This window comes from Micropterus dolomieu, unplaced genomic scaffold (assembly GCF_021292245.1).
Source record: "Micropterus dolomieu isolate WLL.071019.BEF.003 ecotype Adirondacks unplaced genomic scaffold, ASM2129224v1 scaffold_216, whole genome shotgun sequence".
NCBI classification, from domain to species: Eukaryota; Metazoa; Chordata; class Actinopteri; order Centrarchiformes; family Centrarchidae; genus Micropterus; species Micropterus dolomieu.
In genome coordinates, this window is record NW_025744208.1 from 1 (window position 1) to 26910 (window position 26910).

Genomic DNA, 26910 nt, shown 5'->3' on the forward strand with positions numbered 1-26910 from the left:
TTAATATTTTATTTGGAACATAAAGTATAATAAAGCAATCTTTGGCTACTCTAATCATAAATGAAGGTTTATGGTGTTGTGTGCTGTCATGTCAAATTTTTATTAATCATTACCAAGTACCAGGACATGAAACAGAAAAATATCACAGTAGAAATATATCTATCAAAAGAAATATTTATTTAAATTTCATTTAATTTGATTCATTTACAATACCTAATGTTATTTCAACAGCCTGCAAAATAAATAAGAACAGATGCATCCTGTTAAAGTTGGGAAGGTGCATTTTACAATGGGCCATTTATTTACACAATATTTACATAAACTCCATCTTGTTCTCTCATATTTTTATCAGGTTAGCCGCTGTTCCTGCTGCTTAACACATGCAGCCGATTCACACAGAACAACTCTCTCACAGTTTACATCGAGCTACAGCAGAGTAGTTTGTCACTTTGGAGAGTCTCCCTCAGTGAAGAGCTTCTCTCTCAGATTGTAGTAGATCCCCTTCTTGTCCATCAGTTCCTGGTGAGTCCCTCGCTCCTGAACTTTGCCTTCACCAACCACAATGATCTGGTCTGCCTTCTCGATGGTCTTCAGCCTGTGAGCGATCACCAGCAGGGTCTGGTTGGGGCAACTAGCCAGAGCCTGTTGAACCTGTGCAGAGTCAGTGACAGAAATATTTATTATATCATTATACGGTGTATCACAGGTATCTTTTTTAGGTGGAAGCAGAGCTAAAAGTTCCTGGAAGAAACATTTAGATATACAGTATTTTTTCAAGATATGTTTAGGGCTTTTTAGCCTTTATTTCAAATAGGACAGCTGAAAAAGAGGGAGTGAGAGTGGAGGACGAAATGCAGCAAAGGGCCACAGGCTGGACTTGAACCCAGCTGCTGCAATACAAAAGGCAATAAATCTAAATTGAACATTATGAAGCAAACAGCGGCAGGTCGGGGCTAATGTAGCGTTAGCTGGCTGCTTGTGGCTGCATCACTATAGGATAGTAAACAAATCGCTCCACATTAGCTTTTTGACATTACATCATTTCTTGCAGGCTTTGACACTTTGACATAACAGTGGTACAGAGGAAAGTAACATGGGTCGCATTAGTTGGTGAAGTAAAATGAAAGTGATATAGCTTTGCACCGGACAACATTAGCAACTGCTCGGCATTAGCTAGTGAGCTAACGTGACTTTCTCTGTGTTTCTCTGTGTTACTAATGCTCACTTTGTTCTTACTCGACATCATCTGAACCTGTTAGGTCTGATGGGCTTCAGCACATAAACTGTGAGCCGGTTGTTTTATGGTGTTAGTGGACTGCATGTCGTTAGCTGCCGTGTTGTGGCTGTAGTACGAGAGAGGCTCGGGAGCGCGCACAGGGCTGAATCCGACCCGGAGACCTCACATTTAAAGCAGAATAGTGGCTGATACAAGCAACGGAGAAAACAGACGTGTGCTTCATTTCTAAGTGAGTTTTGAGCCCACTGACAATAAGGCAATGAAAATTTGATTTATTAAAGTCAAAAACGTACATATAGCCCCTTTAAATATGTACAGTGATATATACAAGAATAAAATACAAAACAAGGAGTAACATAGTTTCCCTTGACCTATGCAGTTATGCAATTCAAAAACATTACGGCAGTACTGATCTGGGAGAATTTAAAAGAATATAAATGAAGGGTGCAACACATTTACTGAGAATGAATATGATTGGATGTCAGGGAGCACACAAAGCATGCGTGCAAAACCAGTGACACAAGAAGTCATTTAAAAACAGGCTAATTTTGTTAATTTATCAGTTAGATGAGATTTCCCATTTCTTAAATACAATGACAATGTGCTCCTTTTATATTGATGTGGGAAAGATATTTGGCTTTTATTACTGCCAGGCCTGATTTGTCATACGTTGCACATTTTTTTACGTAAATACCCCCCATGTAGGCCTATATCTCGCAATATTAACATGTAAATTGTTTAAAGCTAGGTGGAAACACTAAACACATTTAAGAGAAGCCCTGCATATTTATTCTATGAGACAAATTACTTTTTTGTTGAAAGTTCCCCTAGAGCTTTGAGCACTAAGCACTAAATATGTGAAGATTTCATTTTTGTCAGTCAGTTGATTTTTCTGCCAGAAACTGAAGACAGTAATATTTTTTACATTGCTTAAAGCTTTAGAGTATTACTGCAGATCTTACTGATTAACTAAGCAATGATGTTTGAGCAACTTTTCTTGCAGAACTTCCTTTATATATCTATTAAATACTGACTATTGTTCATTGATTAATTCACTCTTGTGATAAAGAGTCTTTGAGTTTTCATCTTCATTTACATCTACATTCTGTATTACTCACTATTTAACTGAGTTACCTAGAAACTTGTGGCCCTGAAGGGAACATCATTGGTTGTGACATACCTTATTTTCACTCTCGGTGTCCAGAGAGCTGGTTATTTCATCCAGAATGAGGACCTGTGGCTGTCTGACCAGAGCTCGAGCAATGGCGATGCGCTGCCTCTCGCTCTTGGACAACTGGCCGCCACCCTCACCCACCTCTGAGAAATTGACAACATAACAGATCATCAAAATCATAACAGACTGGAGTTTAGGGTGAAAAAATTCAAAAACCAACTAAATGCAGAAAAGGTCTGGTCAGCGCAAAAATACTGCATATGTATATTTAGCCTTTACTATGCACACATTTAATTTACATACTGTAAATGTTTAAGATGAATAAATGAAAGTAAAACATTTTCCATCATCAACCTCACTCTGCACATTATATTTTCCCTCTTTCTTCTAACTTGTAAAGCAGGTTTCCTGTACCTGCAGGCATTCAGTCATGCAAAACAGCAGGACGGGTGGTTAACAGAGTTTACCTGTATCGTAGCCTTTCTCCATCTGCTTGATGAAGTCGTGGGCGTTGGCTTTGCGTGCTGCTTCTTGGATCTCATCCAATGAGCAGTCAGCAAGCCCGTAGGCGATGTTGTCTCTGATGGAGCCAGAGAAGAGCACAGGCTCCTGGTTCACCACTGCAATCTGTTAAACACACTCTCGTCAGCTTGACTGAACAAATCGCTCATGTTATACACATCCAAGTAAGTACACAATCAGAAGTATAATTAGTATAACTAATAAAGATGGTTAGAAATTTAAAACAACTTTAACACAGATAAAATATATAAATTCTGTAAGAAGACAATAAATGATTGTGTGATCATCAGAAAAAGCAGTATTGTTTAATAACCTTCTTGTGGAGAAAACGGTGGTCATAGGATTTCAGGGGTTCATTGTCCAATAGGATTTCTCCATCCTGCGGCTCATAGAATCGCTCCAGCAGACTCACACAGGTGCTTTTTCCTTCTCCAGATGGACCCACCAGTGCCGTCATCTGACCTGACTTCAGCTCCAAAGAAAAGTCCTGAAGGAAGGACATAACATGATTGTAATAGTTTTAACTGCAATAACGTTGTACACACCTGGACAGTCAGACTGGATGAAAATGTTTATCGATTTTAATCCTCAGACTTAATATGATTTAAAGTTTCTATATTGATTATTATAATTCTTTTCCAATATTAATTTTTGTTTTGTTCTATAGCTCGCTTGGTTGGTCAGTCAGTTGGTCCATTTAAACTTTCCCCACCCTTAAGTTTTTAAGTTTTTGTGTGTGTGTGTGTGTGTGAATGCATGCACACGTAGATGCATCACTATATATAGACGTAGCTATTGCGTTCATAAAGTGCTAAAATTGAAACCAAAGAATTCCCCGTCCACCTGCAGTTCAGACCTCACCTGCAGCACTGTTTTGTTGGGGTATTGAGGATAGGCGAAGTTGAGATGGCGGAAGCTGACGTGTCCTGACAGCTGATCAGGTTTGAGTTTTCCCTCTGTGCTGACCTGAGGTTTTCGGTCCAGGTACTCAAACACTTTTCCGGCGGCCCCCACCGAGTTCAGCATGTCACCGAAGATGTAGGTGAGTGTCTGGAAGATGGCAGGCACAACATGTCTGTCTGGACATGCTTAAAAACTATGAGCCAATAGAATAGCCTTCCTGAGGACATGAATGTTCTTTCAATGCTGAGTATTTATATACACATATGTGTGTGTGAAGCTTGTGAAGCACATTGACTTTACCTTGTGTATAAAACGTGGTATATAAATACAGTTTGCCTTGCTTAACTGCTATTATGTCAGCTAACTCTAAAGCTACTGCTATTAGGTTCTTGCAATCACCAGCACTGACTAACAACAATCCACAGAGCATTATGGGATACCCTGATGTTGTCTCCAAGGTCTGACTGGTAGAGGATGAAGGAAACCAGGTGGCCAGTGGTCATTTGCCCACTCCGGATGAACATCCTGCCGTAGTACAACATTAAGACCTGCATGGCCAAACCTGTCAACTATAGACAAACACACACAGGAACAAATACTGTTAAGTAAGTTTATATGCAGTGATATGATCAACACCACCTGATCTCCAAAAAAATACAAATAATGAACAACTCCTCACCCTGCGTGCCAGCAGGTAAACAGCCCTGACAGTATCCCGGCGGGTTTTGAGAGTGTGTGTGTCCATCAGGCGGTTGTCATAGCGTCGGGCTTCTTGTTTTTCTGTGTTAAAGCTCCGCACCACATGAATACTAGATACTACCTCATTCGCAGCTTCATTTGCTAAAGCCATTGAGTCCTGCACTTCCAGGGACAGACGCTTAGAAAGGAATAAAAAATATATATTTCTTGTCAGTACTCCAGCAAAATTTAACACAACTAAGGGCCCTCTTGTTTTTAGGATATATGACTCTAAAAAAACTACGTAAATACATTTTAAACTTAACTGTTACACCAGGCAGCAAAACAGCTTTTAAACAAATGGTTTTATATTAGTTTTCTCTTTCTAAGCAGCATTTGTCATGTGGACATAAGGACCTATCTGCTAAAATTAACTTTTTTAAAAATATATAATTTACATATAAGTCTGTTGATCTTAAGTGTAAATTCGACACTTCTTATAAATGTGCTTTTACCTGGTAGTGTGTGTCGTAGATGTTCTGTATGAGGCCAGTGATTGGCGTCTCCATCAATACGAGGAACGTAAGCTTCCATGAAAGATTCATCATCAGTGAGATCATGCCCAGTGTCTTGATGAATGTCCTCAGCAGTACGTTGACATTCAGACACACTGTTCTTCCCATCAGGGTTGTGTCTTTAGACAACCTGGATGTGATTTCACCTGCACAGAAAAAAAATAGAAATTACCTCCTGGTATGAAATATAACATGTACTGTGCATAAATAGAAGAAATTTGCTATTTAAACAAATAGATATAGTCAAAAAATAGAAAACAATAAAAAAAGTAACATGTATGTAACATCTGGTCTTGTTCTGTTATTCATTTGAGAAACAAGAGCCTTATATATAAATGAAGGGTGTATATCTAAGAGAAAGGTTATATAAAAGAGCCTTACCTGTCTTTATGGTCTCAAAGAATCCAATTTCTTGTTTGGTCAAAGCCCCAAACAGCTTGACTTTCACACTGCATGTGTAGGCACTTATGGCACAAAGTAAGAGACCCCCTCTGCAGCCCGCACTCACTGAGCTGATCAATCAATCAAAGAGAAAGTCAATAAGACATTGTGAGCTACAGCTGGTGGATCAATGTGGGAGGAAATCATTGTCCCATACCTTCCCAGAGAGAACAGGCCCATGAAGAGGACTGCAGATATGAATTCATTTGGCTGGTACTGACTGCCAAGGATGTCAATGACTCTCCCGGTGTAGAAAGGGATGAACATCTCACCTGAGAAGAGACACAGACACAGGAAGACATATTGAGACCCATGCAGAGAGGTGAACATGCATCAGCCAGGCAAATCAACATCATCAGCAGCAGCAGCAGCATCTTAATCATAAATGTTCCTGTATCCCAATTGCAAACTCCTCCAAGACTACAGTGTTTCTGTTCCCACACTGAGACAAAAATAAAAATACTTCTTATTTTGTAGTTATGACCATTATCAGTCTGGTTCATTTCCTTATCTCTATCACCATATTTAGCATACTATTAAAATCATCATCATCATCTGCTGCACTTACAGATAACAGCCAGCGACAGGAACACAAGCCCTCCAAGCAGCAGGTGATAGTAGGGTTTGTACAGGTAGAGGACTCTCACAAACAGCACTCTGGCTTTCTGCTTTTTCTCTGTACCGGCGGACGCATCGTCGGTGTCCGGGATGGTGATTTCCCAAAACAGTGCAGCAGCCAGCGAGGCTCCGCCACACATCAGCCAGCAGCGCATATCGGCCAACAAGCCACATGGGGTCTCTTCATGGTAGATCACTTTGGTCCCGGTCTCAAACACCGCGGGCAGCAAACTGTGCGCCGTTATAAAACGAATCAGCAACGGGTTGATGTCTCCGAGGCTGAGCACAGTTACAGCAGTTAGTGCCAAACACCGGAGAGCCGCTGAAACCCAGAGACGCGCAAAATGTCCAAAGACGCTGTGAGTCACTACAAATCCCGATGCGTAAAACAAGGAAAGGTCGACCCAAATAGCTAAAGTCAAAGCAGCGACTTTGCGGATTATTGCTGCTGTGTTGCCTGCCATTTTCCACGGACTGTCGTCCTCGTATGACCTGCTCTGCTAGGGGACCAGCGTTTTAGTTTTCATTCACTTTCAGTTTCATTTTCTGGCTCGACCAGGGACTTCCCTTAAATCCAAACTGCAGAGCACAAAACTAAACTTTGATGTTGGACAATTCAGGATTCTTAAACAGAGTGTTTATGATGTTAAGAGCATGTTTACTGTAGGCCTAATTTTTGTTATCATCATCCTTTTCCTGCAAACTATGGATGAAAACAGAATTTAATCAGTGAGGCAGCATTCTCCTTATAAAACCAGCTTTTATTGTTCATTGAAAATCAGATAAATAAATAAAAATTACTTTAAACATTGGGCTTTTATTTTATTCCAATTTCAAATAGTATATGTGGGACTCATTGTGAATGTATCCACGATGAGAATTTATATTCCAAATTCATGTGAATTTAAGAAGGCTCTTAATTATGTCCAGTCTGACTATTGTATGCAGGTTGGATGAAAAAACAAGTGCAGAAAAAAACACAATCCCCTGGTGGACAAATGTGACTTTCACTTTTGGTCATATCTTTTTCTGACTGAACTGATGCTGCATATGTTGGAGGAAATGTGGGCGTGTTTACGTGGGACTATTTATAGATATTAAAGGAATGTCAGGAGTTCTGCAGGTTTTGTCAAAAGTAGGTACATACACTTTTATTTAGTCTTCCACTCAGGACCATTCAAATATTTCCACTAGTGGAGGCAAATAGTCCTCCACTAGTCCTCCAGCAAGTTGAAGAGAAGGAAGTGGCCTCAGATGACCTGGTGGCAAGAAAAACAGTCCATCTGATGGACACAGTGACAATTTCCATGTGTAACTCTGTGAAGCTGACTGAACCTGGTCAAAGGACAGAGCTAACACAATGTTTACAATCACCTCTTTTGTGAGATGACCTTCTTCCATAACCTCATTCAAGTCTATTACTGATGAGTCACAAACTTTATCAGCTGTGAAATCAGCTTTCAAATTACACTCACACAAATAACACCTGATATTACCTGAAATAGCTTTTAGAATTAAAGAGCAATTTATTAAATTATTCTTGTTCAATATATTTCAGTTTGCAAGCTGGGTTAGTAGACAGCTGAGCCCAAAAGTGTGTGTATAATAGCTATTGTGAGTAAAACAAATTCCTAATTGCATCATGCACAACAGTGTCTTGGTAGACTAGAAAAAAAGCTATTTATCAATCATTGATCAAAGAAGGTGGGTAAGTCATTTCCGAGAATGACTTTCTCTTCAGCACCGTCTTTATCAATGGTGACAATATAGGCCACGCCACCACTGGAGCCATCGCGGTTCATTGCCAAAGAGAGAGCTACGAGAGAGACAGAACAAGAGAACGAGTGAGACAGGTGATGAGATAAAACTAATTGATTTAGTTTGAATACAACATGAAATAATCTCAGCAGTCGGTACAATAAGCAGCACGTTTGGTTTCCCTTTCACCATCCAACATAATCTCAGACCTTTGGCAAAAAAGAATAAACTTACTGTTGACAATCAATTGCTGGCACTCCTCCTTGCTCATGTTCTTGCGATACTCAGCATCAACAAACCCATAAACATATGAGCTGCCAGAGCCACCAACTGCAAAAGGTTGCCTTGTCAAGAGACCACTCAGGGTTGCAAACACCTGAAAAAGGTCAAAGGGCAGAAGAACAAAGGGGAACAAGACAGATTGCAATGACATGCACTGTTCATTTCGAAACTTATAACATCAAGTGCGTTGGCGAGATAAGGTATTTTATTCAAAGCATCCATCAGCAACAAGACAACAGCTCCCTCTCACTCCTCCCCTGCTTGACACCTCTCCTGTCGGTCTCTGAGGTTGTGTTCAGTCCCAGTCTGGTTGTGATCACTGGGAGGCTGCTGAGTCCAGTTCCATTGCCCGCTCAACTGGCCCCGGTTCTGGACTTAGTCAGCTAATAAGGCCGCTAAGTAAGCTGCAAGGCTAACTGAGCGAACTAGTTAAACGCAATTAGCAGCAGTTAGTGTGCCGCCTCCTATTTTTTTTTTGCAGTTGTTGGATTTTTTCCCCCGACAGGCGGAGAGTAGTCACAATTCTTACACATACTCGATGCAGAAAGCCTAACATTTGCTTTCAGGTCACCTCAGCAGAAGTTGCAGAAACATTCATTTAAACATTATGTTTCCCAGTGATCTTTCTTGCTTAAAACATGATTTCTTCCCTCCAGACTGCAGCCAACTACGTGTTACTGACCTGTCCTCCATCTCTTCTGTCCCAGCCGGCCACAATGAGATGTGCTGATAGCTCCTCTTTGTACTTGTACGAGATGTTCTTCACCAGAGTGGCAGCTGAGCGAACCTGAGGGTCCTCATCTATCTCAATACTGACAAAAGTGGACATAAAAGTATATAAAGTATGTTATTACATACAGTATATAACCGGGAGGATTTTCTCTAACGTACGACGTAAACTAATTAATTTCTGTCTGTCACAAGCCAAGATGGAAGGATAGTCAGATTCTATGGATTAAGGAGATGTATTGCAGTCTGGCATTGGAAAAGCAACATAAACTTTATGAACGACCTAACTGTGTAGATGTTAGTGATCAGACAAGAACTGGTGCTACTACCACTACTCCAATATAGCATATAATGTGCATTAAAGCAAGAGAAACATGATTGTGTGCAGAGGGGGAGAATCGGAAGGTGATTGACTGCACCTCTAATTTGTAATTGATATATTATTTTTTATGTATATATTTTTTATATATGTAATTTAAATATTTACTTGTGTATCTATTTTATATTATACTGTATATATTTGTATATTACACTTGTTTGTTTTTTCCCCCCATTATAATTCTAATCATATGCTTGTAAAGTTTCTCTTTAAAGAAAAAGTTGTGTTATTGGTAGATGTGAGGTTTTTTTTTGTAAATGTAAACACAAACAGTAACAGCATATTTGCAGAGTATCACATAAAAAGAGAAATAAAGACAAACACTCTGGTTGAGACCCTTTGATAGCCGATACTAATATATTTATATTTAAACTGTTAGTACCTGAACAATACAAAACAACAATAAAGTTTTATTTTCTGAAGCCCATCAGACCAAACAGGTTCAGATGATGTTGAGTAAGAACAAAGTGAGTATTAGTAAAGCTGGAGAAACACAGAGAAAGTCACGTTAGCTCACTAGCTAATGCCAAGCAGCTGATAATGTTGTCCGGTGCAAAGTTATATCACTTTCATTTTACTTCACCAACTAACGCGACCCATGTTACTATCCTGTGTACCACTGTTGATTTAGCCTGCAAGAAAGGATGTAACAGTAAAAAGAAAATGTGGAGCAATTTGTTTACTAACTTTAGTCTATAGTGATGCAGCCAGGAGCAGCCAGCTAACGCTATAACAGTAACTCGGACCTGCTGCTGTTTGCTTCGTAACGCTCAGTTTAGGTTTATTGTGGTTTTACCAATACTCAGCTTCTCCACCTCTCCCTCGCTGTAACTAATATGACCTACATAATATACAATACTGCAACTTCACAGCAACAACAACCCAGAGGAAGAGCCATGCACTAACACTACAGTAAAGTTACTTACTGCGGTCTTATTATTATAAAGTGTGACACAATCTTGTTATAATATTCAGTCCAGCTCACTACCCGTTTCGTTATCATCCGATATATTTAGCTACGCTGACATTGCTGAGCCTCTTGTGAAAGATACAGATCAGCAGGCGAGCTCACGATGTAGCACGTCGGCTAAATTCAGTAAATGTACCGTGACCGTGTTACTGTAACGTCGCAGTAGGGGTTTTTAGGGGATATTGTGTGAAGCTGTCTCCCTGCCTGTCTATAGCCGCTGTTACTCGATAGCCTTTTTTCCGGGAGGATTGTGCCAATATGCGGCTCACTGCGCTGAGTGAAGTAACGTAAGGGAGCCGGTGTTGATCTGCCTCTGAGCCGAGAACGTTTAAGTAACCGAGCCTGATTATGTCTGAGTCAAAAGCCACAGCCTGCATGCTGGTGTTTCTGTGTTTATTGCAGGATTTCTGTATGAAAGTGGTGTTTAGGAATATGCTCGCTCACGAGTTCAAGCGAGCACGCGTACGAGCACACGCCTGGTAGCAATCTTAAAACCACTAGTGCCCACTGGAAACTCTATAATGTCCCTTTAATTAAAGCGCTAGTCTTTCAGCCTGAAAGTAGAGTGTGCCTTGAAGTTTCAGGTGTGTTCACATAATTGTATGTCTTGCAGGATAAGCAAGCTTCAGGAAAGGTCTTTACACCATTACGGGACACTGTTATCTGACCAATTATATGAACATAGATATAAATCCTTGCCCATATTATGGGTTGATTACCGTTCAACTATGGTTGAACTGTTCAGAGTTGGACTATACATTATGTAATATTTAATAACAGGGTCACAGTCGCTCCCATTTACCTGTGAACATCTAGCTGGTAGTTGACCATCTCAGCAATGGTCTGAGCGTCTGCTGCAGAGCCGGACAGAGCACAGTAGATCTTGTCATGGAGGGGAGACAGCTTGTTCATCACTCTGTTCACCACTGATGCCCTGAAAGGAGGGATAAAGAGGGTGAGTGTGTGCGTGATTGTGGCGTGAAGAGGTTTAGGGGGAAGAAGATGATATGAAGATAGTGGGTCTGTAAGGACTTTGCTATTATGCAGCCAGAAGTGGACAAACACGCGCGCGCACATATGCACGCACTAACCTACCCTGCAGACACCCGGGAATCAGACCCCAGTACGACCCCTCCATCATACTCGATGCCAATGATGGTTGTCTACAAACAGATCAAGGAGCAATAAACATTTTAATTCATTTCACGCACTTGTAGTTCCGCATGTGGCCCAGCAGTAGGGCCTTAATACAACAACTACAAGTGTTCGGCGCACATAAACAGGCCACCAAATATCTAAAAAACATAAAAATACTCATACTTACTCCGGTTTTCACCTCCTCAGATAACCACTCAGGCTCTGGCCCCGTTTCTTCCAACATGCTGATGCACTGAGACTATACGGTAACGACAAGTACGACCACCGTGTCTGTCTGCCCGGAAAGTAAATGTGAAATCAGACGCGAAACGAGACCGTCGAGCAGCCCCAGATGTAGGCTATATTGTTTGCTTGTTGTTGGAAACCTTCTTTATCGCTATTAAACAGTTTTAGACGCGTTTAAAAAATCAGACATCAGGCGGACTCCATGTTTTCCTAAGTTGAATCGAAATCGAAAGTTAAAGTGTCCCTCCTCTGCAATGAGCTGTGAACTGCGTGTATTTCAAACACTCGAGCTTCACTGCAATGGACCCACATTTCATTAAAGTTGCTAGGCTACTTGGTGTGTGCACTTTGAGATGGGTTATCATTAAGTTAAGTAGCTTGGGCCACAAAGGCATTCATTGTCACGAAAACATTTAATACCGTACACTGTAGAGTAGACACTACAGGTTAATCTGAAAGAATCTTATAATTGTTTTGGACAACATCAGCAACAAAACTTTGATCTACAGCTCAGATACACATCACACATCCTTTAAAATATTTTAAGTTCAATAAAGAAAGAGAAGTTTGGGGAAATGTTTTTCTTTTTTTATTTCCTCACATTAAAACAACACAAAACGTGATTTGGACAACAAAGATAGAAAGATACCATAGTTTTGCTTGTATAAACAGACCTGCATCAATTTTTTCCTGATCAAGCAATTAATACATTTTCAGGTGTCTGACATGATCTTCAGGTGAGTGTGTAGCCTATATAAAGTGTTACATCCCAGTCCTACACAGAAAAAAATCCTGATACACTTGTGCAATGCAAATTTATGCAAAAATCCTAATTTTATTGGCTGTTTAAAAGTCGTCACTCATCATGGAACTTGGGCAGCTTGTCACCAGGTACCACCACATGCTCCACCCCCGTTTCCGTGATCACCACCAGGTGAGCCACGCCCCCGCTGACGTTGTCTCTGCCCATGGCCAGAGCAAGAGCTGCGAGCACAGAGGAAGAAGGAAGACAGACAGGAACAAAAAGCAGGAGACATTAAGGTCAAGTTAGAGAAGTGCAGACATGCATGGTATAATGTTGAAACGTGACCTTAAAAAAAATATTTTTCATTTATTTCTTAATCTTCTCATAAAAGAGGGACATGCAACACTGCAGATCCTTGGGTATTAAGTATGTAAGAGCAGAAACATCTTCCTCTGAAATGTTAATCTAACCTCTTATTGGAGGTTCATTTTCTATAGGTCAAATTAAGTCATCCCCATGACAACTGAGCAAACTCCCTATGCTGCTGAAGAACATGAGATGTCATTGAAAGATCTGGAAAACCTTGAGTAGGGATTTCTATGGCAAACTTTCATTATATATTTGAAATGAAAACAAACACAAAAAGGATTTGCTGAACATGAATCCTCATCTTCTGCTACACCTTTGATTCATTCATTTTATGAACTAAAACCCAAACTTCCACCAAAACCATTTTAAAATCCTGACATGAACACCCTTACAAAACAAGTACAGACTTATTTAGGTTTGGGTACATGAGTAAAATAATATAATGGTACCATTAGTGGCAAACTGTAGACATTCCTCTCTGCTCATGTTGGGTGTGTATTTGGCGTCAACGTAGCCGTGGATGTAAGTGCTGCCTGAGCCGCCGATGGTAACCGGCTGTCTGACTAACATCCCACCTAGAGCCACAACATACACCTGGAGAAGGATGGAGAAGATCAGTAAAATATCAAGGTGGCCTTCCTACATACCATCATCATCACTGCTTCTCTGATGTTTCACTGTCTTTACAATCACCACCTACCTGTGGTCCGTTCTTCCTGTCCCAGCCAGCTGTGATGAAGCCGGCCTGTAGCTCATCCTTGTTTTTGTAACACAGTTCTTTCAGCACCGATGCAGCTGATATCACCAGAGGAGGGGCCTCCATCTGGACACTGAGGATTATGGAGGATCAAGCAAAATCAGAGAGAGTCAAAACTTTAAGATGAAGACATGATATAGTACGTGTTGTCTTGGATTCTCAATCAGTCGTATGTGTGTTTATTCTAGCTGTGTGAGACAGTTGTAGCACATAAATTATATATGTTAGTTTGCATGAATACAACTGTGTATGACTTTGCCCAGGAGTCATAAAAAGAATTAAAAGCCAGTCTGGACATTTGATTGATATAATTTCAGTGTCAAATGTGATGTGAAAAGTGATGAAAATGTTTTCTCTGTGTGCATATTTAAGTAATATGTGCCAGTGTATTCATGTGGGAGTCTCACCTGTGGAAGGACAGGTGAAACTTTGCAGCCTTGGTGACGGCCTGGGCATCGGCGAGTGAGCCAGCCATGCAGCAGAAGATCCGGTCATGAACCTGAATCACCTTGTTGATGGTCTTAGATGATACATATTCTCTGAAAAGAGAAAGAAAGAGGTTAAACAAAGCCACAAAACAATGAGATCTCTAAGAAAGAACACATACACATTTGCAGCTGTAGAAGAGAGGTTGTTTTTATCTCTGACTAGAGGTGCTTTCATTAAGACAATAAGCTCATCATAATATTATAGAAATAAGGTCCCACACATGCATCTACAACAATCCTGTAGTGACTATTCAGCCAACAATTCATAGTCCTCTCATTCAGGTTGAAAGGTTGAACCGATGCATCAGTGTGTAAGAAGCATTTTAATGAAGTGAGGTCGAGCAGGAGCTAATTTTAACAGCTTTTTACTGTTGGATTCATAACAAATTATTATATGTGTATTTAAAATCTTTATTTGTAAAGAAACTAGCTATCACATGAAAACTGATGGTTTATTTTGTTATAAAGCATCTTTGGTAAGAAGTACAATATTGCCCTCTGTATTGTGGAGTATAAAAGTAGTGTGAAATAGAAATACTCAAGTAAAGTCAGTTTATCAAATTTGTACTTGAGTAAATAGTTGCACTACCATCAGCTGTATCACTGAGCTTATCAGAACAATAGATAAAAAGTTCACTGAATACATTTTTTAGTTTATATGAAATGTAGTTTTTACTGGACAGGTGTTACGTGCAGGTGCTTCCTGGAGGAGCTGTGGCTCATTACCATGATGCTCATGATGTGAGAAATAGTAAAACTTTTTGAAATTTGTAAAATTGCAGGTTGTGTTTTGTAAAATTAAATGAGAAATGTTGGCTTAATGTGCTTACAAAATACTTTTAAAATATCTGTAGGTTTTGTACTACACATCATCCTCCTTATGTGCAGAATGTTCTTGTATAACTTGAATTGGTGGATTTTAACACTTAATGCTCAACTTTATGCTTCACAATAAAGGCAACTTCGGTGTCACAACATCCTCACCCTCCCATGGAAGCTCGGGAATCTGACCCAATCACGACCCCTCCATCAAAAGTGGCAGCCAGGATGGTGGTCTGAGGGAGGAGAGAGGGACACAGTGGGATTGCTGAAAAGTTTAGGTTCTCCAGCATTAAAAAGTAGTTATGTAACAGAGAACAAATATAACACAGGGTTATACAGCATGACAGGCTTATTGTCGCGTTCATTCGTGCAGAATGAACTATGAATTCTGGGATTTAGAGTTCTGTGATGAGGGAATGGTTTGAAGGGAATACCTGAAACTGAGAGTGTAGCCGGTCGTTTCTTTGTAGAAATGTAAAGAATAACATCTGTAAGAGCTAACAACTAAACAGTTCACTGATATTAAAACACGTGGATTGTCCAGTCGGTTTAAGTTCACTTTGTGTTTGGTCGATAATCAGGTACAGCATCACCTGTTCACACGCGAAATCGGTTATCGATCAATTAACGCGTAATAGGCTTTGATGCTGCTTCGGTAGCCTAGATAGAGGACCGGTCCGGATTTACTTACCCCTGTGCTGACTCCTTTGACTCGAGAATCCGTGCAGCGTTTCTCCATTTTCACTACAAAATCGAAAGGAAGAAGAAGAGGTGACGCTCAGAACAGCGACCTCAGGCGCACCGAGACAGAAGCCGGAGTCAGATCCAGTATGGCGCTATCAAATGTCCTCGAAACTCCTGCAGCTGGGTTTAATTTCGACAACGCAGCGAGGTATGATCTTCTCTTTATGTCTTCTGAGCAGCAGACTGTATCGATAATGACAGAAAATAAAATGAAACTGTCGGTTACACTGAGCTTTCACCGGGATCTAAAGTGAAAGTAACTTTTTTTCCTGCTTGTTTGTCAGTTTAATCAGGGAAACAATATAGGGATGACGTGTTCACGGTTATTACTATATAACATACATTATGTTCATTATTTGACCCCCCTCCTCCCTCCTCTCTCTCTAGGAATGCTGCGTTAGAGGGTCTTTTTAAAGGAGGACAGGCACCTAAACCTCTGAAAACAGGCACCACGATAGCAGGAGTTGTGTTCAAGGCGAGTATAAAGCTGTTTTAATATTACCAACATTTGTAACTTTCAGTGTTTCTATGTTCAGTCCAGGACTATAAATTTGATTATTTTGGTGTTTTTTCAAAGCATACCAGATTGATTTTCTAACCTTCTTCTTATTCCACTAAATCTGTGTTGGTGCAGGATGGGGTGGTGCTGGGAGCTGACACGAGAGCTACGTCCAGTGAAGTGGTGGCCGACAAGATGTGCGCCAAGATCCATTACATTTCTCCAAATATATAGTAAGTCTCAAACATGAACAGGAGAACTGAGCGTAGAAATCTACCTTCAGATAATCTCACTATCATCATTCTGTGAGATAGTTGTCTAACAGTGTTGTAATTTGCTTTTTGATGCACGTTCTACCATAAACTCCTTAACTTCTATTTAAGTGATATCCCAGAATGCCCTACAGTCACCTTAAGTTTTAAGGTTAAGGGAGAGGAAAGAAAACTGTCCTGTGGTGTCTTTTTGTTCTAGCCAGAAAGAATCTACTCAAGAGAGACTTGTAACACACCACTGATGACAGATTTCCCAGCATGCAAGTTGTAGTTGCATTGCATTCTGAGCTATTGGAGCTGTGGCAGAAGAGTCGCTCCACCTTTTAGATGATGGATTTATGGAGTTATTTTTAAAGCAAATTAGTGGCTCAGGAAGGAAACCATTGTTTCCCTTCTGACTTTATAATTCCCCATTTATTTTTCTTCTTTCCCTCATTTTTCTTTTACAATTGCTCTAATTCCTCTCTCTCTCTCTTCCTAGTTGTTGTGGAGCCGGTACAGCAGCAGATACAGAGAAGACCACAGAGCTTCTGTCCTCCAACCTCACCATCTTCTCTCTGAACAGCGGGAGGAACCCTCGTGTTGTCATGGCTGTCAACATACTACAGGACATGCTGTACAGGTTTGTGTTGTGCACTCATCTGTAACCGTGTGCAGAGGATTATGAATGAGTTAAACATTAGTTCATTAAAAACTGTGGTGTTTATTAGGCTTCTCAGGCTTTGATCTCTGTGTCCGTCAGGTATCACGGCCAAATTGGTGCCAATCTTATACTGGGAGGAGTAGACTGCACTGGGAACCACCTGTACACCGTGGGGCCATATGGGAGTGTAAATAAGGTGCCTTACCTTGCAATGGGTATGTGATGCTACTGTAAGCTTTGCCAGCACTGTTACTGTGACATGTTTTTTTTTGGTTTATTTGATGGTGGAGTTTTAATGTGTCTGTTCAGTCGTGCTGGCTGTCATTGCTCATGCTAAACACCTTGGTCTTGTTCTATATGTTTTAAATGTGTTATTTTGTGGATAAAAAGAGTTTTCATTTATATATAGACTGATAAACTATCAATGCCAGATCATATCATGCATGCTTTATTTCATATGAAAGTGTCAGAGATTATGCCTTTGTCTATAATTTACCAATATAAACTGCATTATACATTTTACTCTGACTATATGCAGTGTGTTTTCGTCTGACTTTACTTTGTGTCCATGCAGGCTCTGGTGATCTGGCTGCTCTTGGGATCCTAGAGGACGGATTTAAACCCGACCTGGAGGTACACCACCTGCACAGCTGTTCTTACATATTGTAACAGTGACTGTTAAGTTGGGCGGCACGGTTGTGCAGTGGTTAGCGCTGTCGCCTCACAGCAAGAAGGTTCTGTGTGGAGTTTGCTGCGTGGGTTCTCTCCGGGTGCTCCGGCTTCCTCCCACCGTTGATTGGTGACCCTAAGGTGTGAATGTGTGTGAGTGGTTGTTTGTCTATGTGTGGCCCTGCGATGGACTGGCGACCTGTCCAGGTGTACCCTGCCTTTCGCCCGATGTCAGCTGGGATTGGCTCCTGCCCCCCACGACCCTGTCACGCAGGATAAGCAGTTGACGATGGATGGATGGATGATTGTAAAGTCATTCATTTAGATATGAATACAAAATGATTTAACTTACTTTAGGGCATCTTTAATTCAACAAATGCAGTGTACAGGCACTATAGGTCAAAACAGCCTCTCAGTGATGCAAACAGTTGAGAAAATCAATAATCTTCCAATGTGTGTCTAGGCATTTGCAAATTGCTGCAGATGGATAATTTAAGACTGATGAGCACCTCTGTTTTCTCCTTTATGTCTCTGCTCTGTTATGATCTCTCTCAGCTGGACAAGGCGAAGGAGCTGGTGCGCGCTGCCATCCACTCAGGAATCATGAGTGACCTCGGCTCAGGCAACAACATCGACATCTGTGTCATCACTAGACAAGGAGTGGACTACATCAGACCCTACCAGGAGTCAGAGTACAAAGACAGCAGGTAGGCCGGTATTAGTACAACATTATTCAAGATCTGCTCTCTAGACAGATTTTTGTATGTGGTGCTATATTTTAAGTATTTGTTTTTTTTATGTTGAGCCAGGTCTGCAAATCAGATTTTCTTTTCAGTGAGCAGTGAATATCTTTCTTCTGTCCCTAGCACTGTGATTATACATTGACTTTCTATGTCCTAAATTGTGACTTAACCCTTTAGCTTTTTAGTTGTTGAAAAACGTACCACTTTAAAATAAAAACAAAGTATTAAATCACATTGTTTAACAATGACCACTCGGTCAACTGTTCCACACAGGCCATATAGCTCATACTGTTTAAAATATGAATGTTTTGTGCATGCAAATATTTTAAAACACATTAAGACCGAAAGCCTGCAGGTTAGAATAAACAAGAAATTATAATGTATTCTGTAAAACAACAAAGAAAAATGATTGGTCAAACTTCCCCTTTTCTAATTCAGTGTCAAAGATTAATCTATCTATCTATCTCTTCCTCTCTCCTAGGAAAATTAAATACAAATATCGTCCAGGCACAACACCGGTTCTGACAGAGAAAGTTGTCCCCTTGAAGCTGGAGGTTGTACAAGAGACCGTGCAGCAGATGGATACAGCCTGAGCTACAACGCACAATCACAACAATGTTTAGCAGTAAAAGGAAAAGTCTTTTATTTCATTAGATTGTTATTCACCAGATTTATAAGTAGTGAAAAACCTCAAACATTTTATTAACACTGTCATCATGGTTTCTACTCTGCTGCTATGCTTCACTGTGATGTGGAATAGTTCAGAAACTCTGTAATACTGCAAGGATACTGCAGTACCACAGTAAGCAGGAAGACTACTATTAGGCCATAATGAGAATATTTTTAAAAACATATTTTTACAATATGGAATAATAATTAAAAATAATTTAATAAAATTGTATTTGACCCTATTTGTTTTTTCTAAGTTTTGTAATTGTTTGACTCAATCACTGTTATATTTTAATCCCATCCATCCCAACATCCGCTGTACTTACAGTATAATAACAGACCCAATAAAAAGAAAGGCTTGCTTGCTGCTTATTTCAGATGACATAAACTGAAATAACATGTAACAATAACTCCATAATAAACACGACATTTACCTAACTGCATTAGTAATTCATGTCATGTCTCACTGATGGCTTCTCCAAACCTGAGGGTTGCATTTCCGCTTAGAGATTGATGACGAGTAAATAATGCTCTCCTATTGGTTTATGCAGGGTTTTTTTTTTAGCCATCTTTTTAATTTAAGCTGAACTTCACGATTTATGGTTCTTGTTTTTTTTATTTTAATCAATGGACTTTTTTAATTAAGAAAAAAGACGGTATTTGCCTAAATGATATTTGCGAATCTGGTTGTGTCGCTGACTAATTTTATTTTGAGAAGACGATACTAATGAAACTAGTTTTTACTGTAAACTCTTTCACTTTCGAATTCTTTGTCACGTATGCTACACGGAAATTGACGCTTAGTCAATCACCTTCGTTATTTTGTAACGTAACACCTAAACTATAGTATAGAATTGGAATATTTATCCACTTTAACACAATATGGCTCTTTTCGACGTAAGTGGATTTAAGTCTTATTCTGAACTCCGTGAGCAGATTCTTCCTGCAGGAAAGACGCATCTCGTCGACCGAACCAACCACTACAATTTCGGGACCAAAACTCAAGAATTTGCTTTACCTCTGGGTGTAGACGTGAGTATAATTTCAACAAGTTTTGGTAGGAAATGAATAAACTGAATCCTATCCGGTAAACCTGCCACAAACGCGCAGCGTCAGACGCGCTGTGGTTCAAGTTAGTTTACGCGTCTGTGGTTTTCAGCATGCGGAGCTTGTTTGCTCCTTATGAAATATCATATCATGCATAAAGTTAACTACCAGGAGTTATTATTAAAGAATATTAGGTTATGATATATCGCTTTCATGTTACACACACTCATGCTGTACAGTGCTACTGCACATCATGCTTCCCACTGAGATCTCTTTGATTTCATTTCAGCCATCAGGGTTTCTCAAATCCTGCAACCGTGACGGCGGTGTGTGTATAGAGCTGAACCATGGTACCACCACCCTGGCTTTCAAATTCAGACATGGAGTCATCGTGGCTGTGGACTCCAGAGCCTCAGCTGGACGGTACCTAGGTAAATACGCATGTCTGTAAAACTGCTGAAAGTTTAGAGAAGGTGGTACTGCACAGACAACTGGACAAAATGTGAGAAAGGTGTATTATTCAATGCAAAGCCTGTCATTTGTCACTGACAGTCAATTAGCTCTTCTGTAATGAAAAGGAAGGAGTTAAAACACTGAACATCATATCAAAAAGACATCCTGTTAACTCAAAGAACACGTTTGTTTCAAAGAGTTGTAGTACTTTTTATTGTATTAGGGACCATGATCACAAAATGTAAATGTGCTGCTATATTATACTTCCTAGTGCTGATATGCATCAAACACATCTTTCTGTAATCTTGATCACTAAATGTCTCCTTTTCCCAAATTTATGGCTCTGCAGCATCCAACGATGTCAACAAGGTCATAGAGATCAACCCCTACCTGCTGGGCACCATGTCGGGCAGCGCTGCAGACTGCCAGTACTGGGAGAGACTCCTCGCCAAAGAATGCAGGTCCGTCATGCAGCGGTTTGAATGTTGGTCCCATTGTCCGTCAGTTCCTGTTGTCATGCATGATGCTTGTGTGCCATGTGAAATACATACATTTTACCTGGTTCCTGTTTAAGAGCTTCATGACCTAATACATAAAAAGGAGTAGATGTGTGTTAGGAAGTTGGATACGTAGCTAAAACAATTTCACCCAAATACAATTAAAAATAATAAATGTATCAAACCTCAGTGTTCTTATACAGTAGTAGAGTATCATGAGTATTTTATTTCTGTGCTGGCAGGCTACAAGATTAGGCCAACCTGGACTACCTGCATGGCTGATTGATTTGTTGATGCTTATTGAATGAATAAATGAATAAATGATTCCTTTGTCTATTATAATTTCATCCAGGCTGTACAGACTGAGGAACAACCACAGGATCTCTGTGGCTGCTGCCTCCAAGCTGCTGTCTAACATGATGCTGGGTTACAGAGGCATGGGCCTCTCTATGGGAAGCATGATCTGTGGATGGGACAAACAGGTGAGCTGTGGGTGTGAGTCCTACATCCTGCACCTCCTGTGAAGCAAATCCTCATATTGTACCAAATAAACTGTTTTTGAAATTTCCTCATTGTGGAGGATTGTAATGTGGTTTGCAGAACAAGCCAGGAGTGTAGAGATGGAGCAGGACACTTAAATTGGATGTTTCCTGTTTGTGTTAATATGGCTGTATTAAAAAATAATGATTATTTATATTTACAACTAATGATGCTCAATGGCGAGAAATCACTTTATTCATTTTCACATGGATGTCACCATTGATTTCAACACTGTTAAAATATACTGTAGACACCACATATGTGAATCAATTTAAATTAATAGTCTGCACTCTCACATTTACAAAGCAACAAATAGCGATCAAAACAGGGAAGATGGTACAAACTGGTGCAAAATATCCCATCTGGAATAAACACATAAAACCACAACATATTCACATATTGACTACATATCACTAAAACACATTAAAGGTACCAAAAACCACCTGCTGAAGCTATATCTAAAAATAGATCTTGCATTAAAGTTTAGTTTCTCTAAGGAGTCAGGTATACTGTACAATCCTGAACAACTGCACACCGCAGACATCATTGATGTTAAATCAGTAGTAATGTTATTATTGCAACACCTCTATGAAGTAAATAATATTTTTTCTGCAGACCATGTAATGACTTTGTGCTCTTCAGGGCCCTGGTCTGTACTACGTGGATGATAATGGGACGCGTCTGTCTGGCCGTATGTTCTCTACCGGCTGTGGGAACAGTTACGCCTACGGTGTGATAGACAACGGTTACCGGGAAGACATGACGGTGGAGGAGGCGTATGAACTGGGCCGTCGTGGGATCGCTCACGCTACACACAGGGATGCTTACTCTGGAGGAGTGGTCAACAGTGAGTATACTCTTGAGAAGTTTCCTAAATTTTGTTTTATATTTACCATTTAAATATACAGTATCTTTTATCTCTATTAAAGCGGTACGGTTGTTGGATAAGCTTGTCAGTCTTTTGGTCCAGATGGAAATCTATTGGTTTCCATGTAATTGGGTTCAGAAATTTATGTCCACCTCAGAATGAATTGTAATGATTTTGATGATCACCATCAATATGTCAAATTTTACATTTGTCCTTTAGTTAATGACAAAATATCTTCAAAACTAAAGACATTTCCATCATCCTCGACTGTTTCAACATCAACAAGAACACAAAAATAAGAGCTCTTCAGCAGCCTTTTGAGTATATAATTATAAATTCTGCCAAACAAAATCACAATATTGTAAATATAATGAGTCGACCTATAAAGTAAAAGAAAGAGAAACTAAACAGGCCTAGGGGCATCCTGGTTCATGTCTCTCTCTTCCCTCATTTCCTGTCATGTCTCTGATACCTAAAAGAATAACATGACTAAATGTTGGATAGTCCTGAAATGTATAAAGCTGTGTTCTGTGAACACTTGAAAATGGTAACTTCTTTCTTTATTTGTACATAGGGATAGGGATCGTAAATTTTTATTGATATTGATACCCTTATTGAGACGGCTTAATGATCCGATTCTTTATCGATACCACTATCGAAGAAGAAAAACTCAGACATCAGTCTGTATCAGTCCCTCCTCTCCCTCCTCCTCCTCCTCCTCCTCCTCCTTCTCTCTTCTGTTATTCACTACCTGCAGGTAATGTTAGCTGGTAGAAGGAGGAGCGGCTGGTTTGTCTCAGCCAGCAGCTGAGTTTTTAAGACTACAGACCAGTCTGTGCTCCAGACAGACAGCTTTCTATTTAGCTTGTTTTTAACATTTGGCTAATTGCCAAGCTATCGTTAGCTGCGCTTGTATAAAACTTACAGAATGAGAGACTGTGGACAGAGATGATTAAATCAACATGTTTACCTTACAGACAGGTGTATTGATAAAGTATTGTCTTTTTACTCGCGAAGGTCTCGATAGCAGTATCGAAAAACTCGGACCTTAATGATTTTCCTGTTTTAAGAAATTTTTGAACCGGGTCCTTTTACATTCACATTTATTCATTTAGCTGACACTTTTATCCAAAGCGATTTTACAATTGTTTAAGTGTACAAGGGACACATTGGTGGATGTGTCACAGTGGGGAGTTGAACCTCTCTCACACCAAAGGCTTTTAGAACCGGGTATCAATCCCCATCCCTATTTCTACATTTGTGGGAATATGTGTGTGTCAAGCGGGAAGCTTACGGTCAGCGATCTGATGCAAACGCGGAAGTCCCTGAAACCTGCATTCCATTGAACGGCCAGCAGGGGGCGACTCTTCTGGTTGCAAAAAGAAGTCTGGCTCCATCAGAAATAATGATAAAATGACCCTAATAAAAAATAATGATAAAATGACCCTGCTTCTCACCTGAATAATTACCTCAGTAAACACTTTCATGGTGAGTTTATGGTCTCAGTCGCTAGTTTTAAGTCTTCTTCAATGCAAAATGATTTTCATTTAGTAAATAATGGTCCCATTTATTTTAAAATAGACCATAAAGAAGAGTATGCTTCAGAGCAGGATTATCTGTGATTGACCATTCGTTACCATGGCGACCTGTTCCCTCGGCACTGTAAATTTAACCATTGCCGTTGAAAAAGCGTATTAGGAGTTGGCTGTTCACTTTCTCTGGCGAGTACATTTAGTTTTAAGACTGTTGTTCGCTAGACAAAGTTATCAGCCCAGTTAAAATGACAATTAATGTGAATTACAGATGCACCTAGCTAAGCTAGCTAGCTAGCTCCGCAAATGGCCGTTAGCTCCACTCTCTCATCCAAATATGGTCACTTCCGGCACTTCCTGGATGCAAAAACTCAACATGGCGGCCCCCTATCGGCCAAACTCAAGGCTTCAAAACTGCAGTCCACAAACCAACGGGTGACGTCACGATGACCACGTCCATTTCATGTATACAGTTTGTGTATGTGTATTCATCTTTTGTTGCTATGTGTGTTTGTCTAGTGTACCACATGCAGGAGGATGGCTGGATAAAGGTGTGTAAGGAAGACGTATCAGAGCTGATCCACCGCTACAGGAAGGGGATGTTCTGAGTTTGACCCCTAAACCCAGATCAGCCTCAGCACTCTGCAATCTGAAAATCTGATATGTTTCTGTCCAAATGTAATTTTTAAAAATCTAAATCAGAAAACACATTAAAATAGTTTACATCTGATTTTGGAAATGAATCCTCCTACTTTGTCTCACAGCAGAGTGTGTAAGGAACTGTTTGGTCCATGTTTGATTCTGGATCAATAAAATGTCCATCAGAGCATGAAATGCTACGTTGAACCATTTCTTTCCTACATATTCCCACATATGAACCTAAAGATTTCAGGATCAAATTGTCATCATGAAACTAAGATCTTTGTTTGGTTAGTGTTCTTTATATTATGTAATAACATGTTTATACTACAGCTCCCCTGGCTGACATGTCTTACTGTTGTCATTTGTGGTTTGTGTGAACCAGACATCCTGTTAAAATAATCTTATCAATACGCACAGCTCCAAATAAAATGTTGTTCCCTCACAGCTCTGTCCTGTAATGATTAACCTGAACTGATATATGATTATGTTGCTTTATGATATAAAGTGGCATGTACAAAATTCATGCAAGTGAGGCAGAATGTCACTGAAAATGAGAAGAAATTGATAATATTTTTCAAACAAAACAAGGCATTTTCCGCCACTTAGCCATAAAAATGTATTATTTTAATATTCCAGTTCTGCATGTCTCTGTCCTTTTTTTCTGTCAAGCACATATTTATATATCGTTATTGTGATTGTCACATTTTCAAAGAAAGGAAAATCTATCTTCTAGTGTTTCATTTTTTTTAATTTATTTTGAGCTGTGGAAGAAACATTTTAGATGCCTCAGTTAAAGAATCAGTTTCATTATTGTTGGACATCTGATGAAATACAGGATGCAACAAATCTCTTTCCAGATCTTGCAACCGGCAAAAATCTGCCCTAAACCTGTCAGACTAGATTTCTAAAACTACCATAATCATTGATATTACAGTATATTTCTGATACTGAAGAAACTGGGTTATACAACATCTTTAAATTAGATTTGATTCTTAATGCTGGTGCAGGACTTAATGTTGGACGGGCTATTCCAAAGCCTGGGGACAGCAACAGGAAAGGCCTGGTCTGGTTGTAAGGCCTGAGTGTGGTACTAAGAGGAGTTGTTGTTCTGAGTAGATATAACCTACAGCACATTAAATCTAGATACTTGCTTTTGAGGAGCCACTGACCTGGAGGATTTCCTGACAGTTGTAATGTCAACAGTTGCCAGGCAGATTTCAGTGCAACAGGTTTTTCAGGGGAAAACCAAAGCGCCACACTGAGCCTGGATCCACTCAGCTGAGGAGCTGCCAGGTAATATAAACATTAATAAAATAAAATATACAGACAATGTGAAATAGGAAGAAAACACGAATCAGCAGTTATAAACATCAGTATTATTTTTTCCTCTATTTGTGTTAATAAGTCTTAATACAAATTAAAATAAATCATTTTGTGGTAAGACCTTTTATTAGACGGCAGCAAACCACATGAGAGAGAGAGAAAGCTAAATGATTTCACAAAAATGGTCCCAAACTAAGAAAACCATCACGATCACTTCATGATGAAAAGTCAAATTCCCTTAGTTGTCTGTACAGAATTGCAGGTCTTATCAAATCATTTGTTCTTCCTGCTCTTTAGTTTAACATCTTCAGATCAGAGCCACGTTCATTTAGACTCTGTGACATCAGTGAACACAATTATATTCATATAATAGAAGCTGCAGTCACAAATGTGGAATAAAAAAAGAAACACATTTGGACTTTTAGGGACTTTATTTAAAAGAAGAACAGTACAAAAGGGATGAAATAGCAGGGAAACTTCATTTAACATTTAGCTACTTAAACCAACACAATATGTGATTTCAGCTGTACAATTTGTTTACTAAACTAAGAGAAAATGTCCCTTGTCCCTAAATACTAGCAGAACATATTTTCAACAACATATCTGTGTGCTGAGAAGCTAAAAACATAACCCACAACCCTTTAAAAGTCTCAGCCAAAATCAATATAATGTTTCAAAACAGATCAAAATAAAGATATTATGAAACACACACCTGATTAATTAAGGAAAACCTCACAATCATAAGTTAATATTTATTTGGCCTGGTTTGAATCAAAACAAAATCTTTAAATCTCATCAGTTTTTAAGAAATATACAAGCAAACTATTTACACAACTGGAAAACAAATGGTGTTGATGCTTATAGTGTGTGTGTGTGTGTGTGTGTGTGTGTGTGTGTGTGTGTGTGTGTGTGTGTGTGTGGGAAACAAGCTAACCACAC

General features: G+C 39.7%; 5 protein-coding genes across 5 annotated transcripts; 2 read left to right on the forward strand and 3 right to left on the reverse strand.

Moving 5' to 3' along the window:
* Positions 1–156: 156 nt before the first annotated feature.
* On the reverse strand, positions 157–6647 carry tap2a (transporter associated with antigen processing, subunit type a). The gene is made up of 11 exons (XM_046043351.1): positions 6099–6647; positions 5688–5802; positions 5471–5601; positions 5030–5235; positions 4516–4713; positions 4277–4405; positions 3795–3983; positions 3247–3420; positions 2879–3038; positions 2418–2554; positions 157–651 (listed from the first exon to the last, which is right to left on the reverse strand). The coding sequence occupies exons 1-11, from the start codon at positions 6610–6612 to the stop codon at positions 445–447; spliced, it is 2160 nt and encodes a 719-aa protein (XP_045899307.1). The 5' UTR covers positions 6613–6647; the 3' UTR covers positions 157–444.
* Positions 6648–7650: 1003 nt separating this feature from the next.
* On the reverse strand, positions 7651–11917 carry psmb9a (proteasome 20S subunit beta 9a). The gene is made up of 6 exons (XM_046043343.1): positions 11591–11917; positions 11362–11429; positions 11069–11200; positions 8871–9000; positions 8141–8282; positions 7651–7964 (listed from the first exon to the last, which is right to left on the reverse strand). The coding sequence occupies exons 1-6, from the start codon at positions 11645–11647 to the stop codon at positions 7837–7839; spliced, it is 657 nt and encodes a 218-aa protein (XP_045899299.1). The 5' UTR covers positions 11648–11917; the 3' UTR covers positions 7651–7836.
* Positions 11918–12215: 298 nt separating this feature from the next.
* Positions 12216–15732, reverse strand: psmb12 (proteasome 20S subunit beta 12). Its single transcript, XM_046043345.1, has 6 exons — positions 15522–15732; positions 14993–15063; positions 13928–14059; positions 13464–13593; positions 13213–13357; positions 12216–12633 (listed from the first exon to the last, which is right to left on the reverse strand). The coding sequence occupies exons 1-6, from the start codon at positions 15567–15569 to the stop codon at positions 12506–12508; spliced, it is 654 nt and encodes a 217-aa protein (XP_045899301.1). The 5' UTR covers positions 15570–15732; the 3' UTR covers positions 12216–12505.
* psmb13a (proteasome 20S subunit beta 13a) lies at positions 15412–19507 on the forward strand. The gene is made up of 8 exons (XM_046043341.1): positions 15412–15722; positions 15962–16049; positions 16209–16306; positions 16827–16967; positions 17088–17203; positions 17563–17621; positions 18213–18364; positions 18882–19507. The coding sequence occupies exons 1-8, from the start codon at positions 15661–15663 to the stop codon at positions 18991–18993; spliced, it is 828 nt and encodes a 275-aa protein (XP_045899297.1). The 5' UTR covers positions 15412–15660; the 3' UTR covers positions 18994–19507.
* A 275-nt stretch (positions 19508–19782) lies between these two features.
* psmb8a (proteasome 20S subunit beta 8A) lies at positions 19783–25090 on the forward strand. Its single transcript, XM_046043342.1, has 6 exons — positions 19783–20101; positions 20406–20547; positions 20919–21030; positions 21419–21548; positions 22249–22453; positions 24526–25090. Exons 1-6 carry the CDS (start codon positions 19952–19954, stop codon positions 24612–24614), a joined length of 828 nt encoding a protein of 275 aa, XP_045899298.1. The 5' UTR covers positions 19783–19951; the 3' UTR covers positions 24615–25090.
* The last annotated feature ends 1820 nt before the right edge of the window (positions 25091–26910 follow it).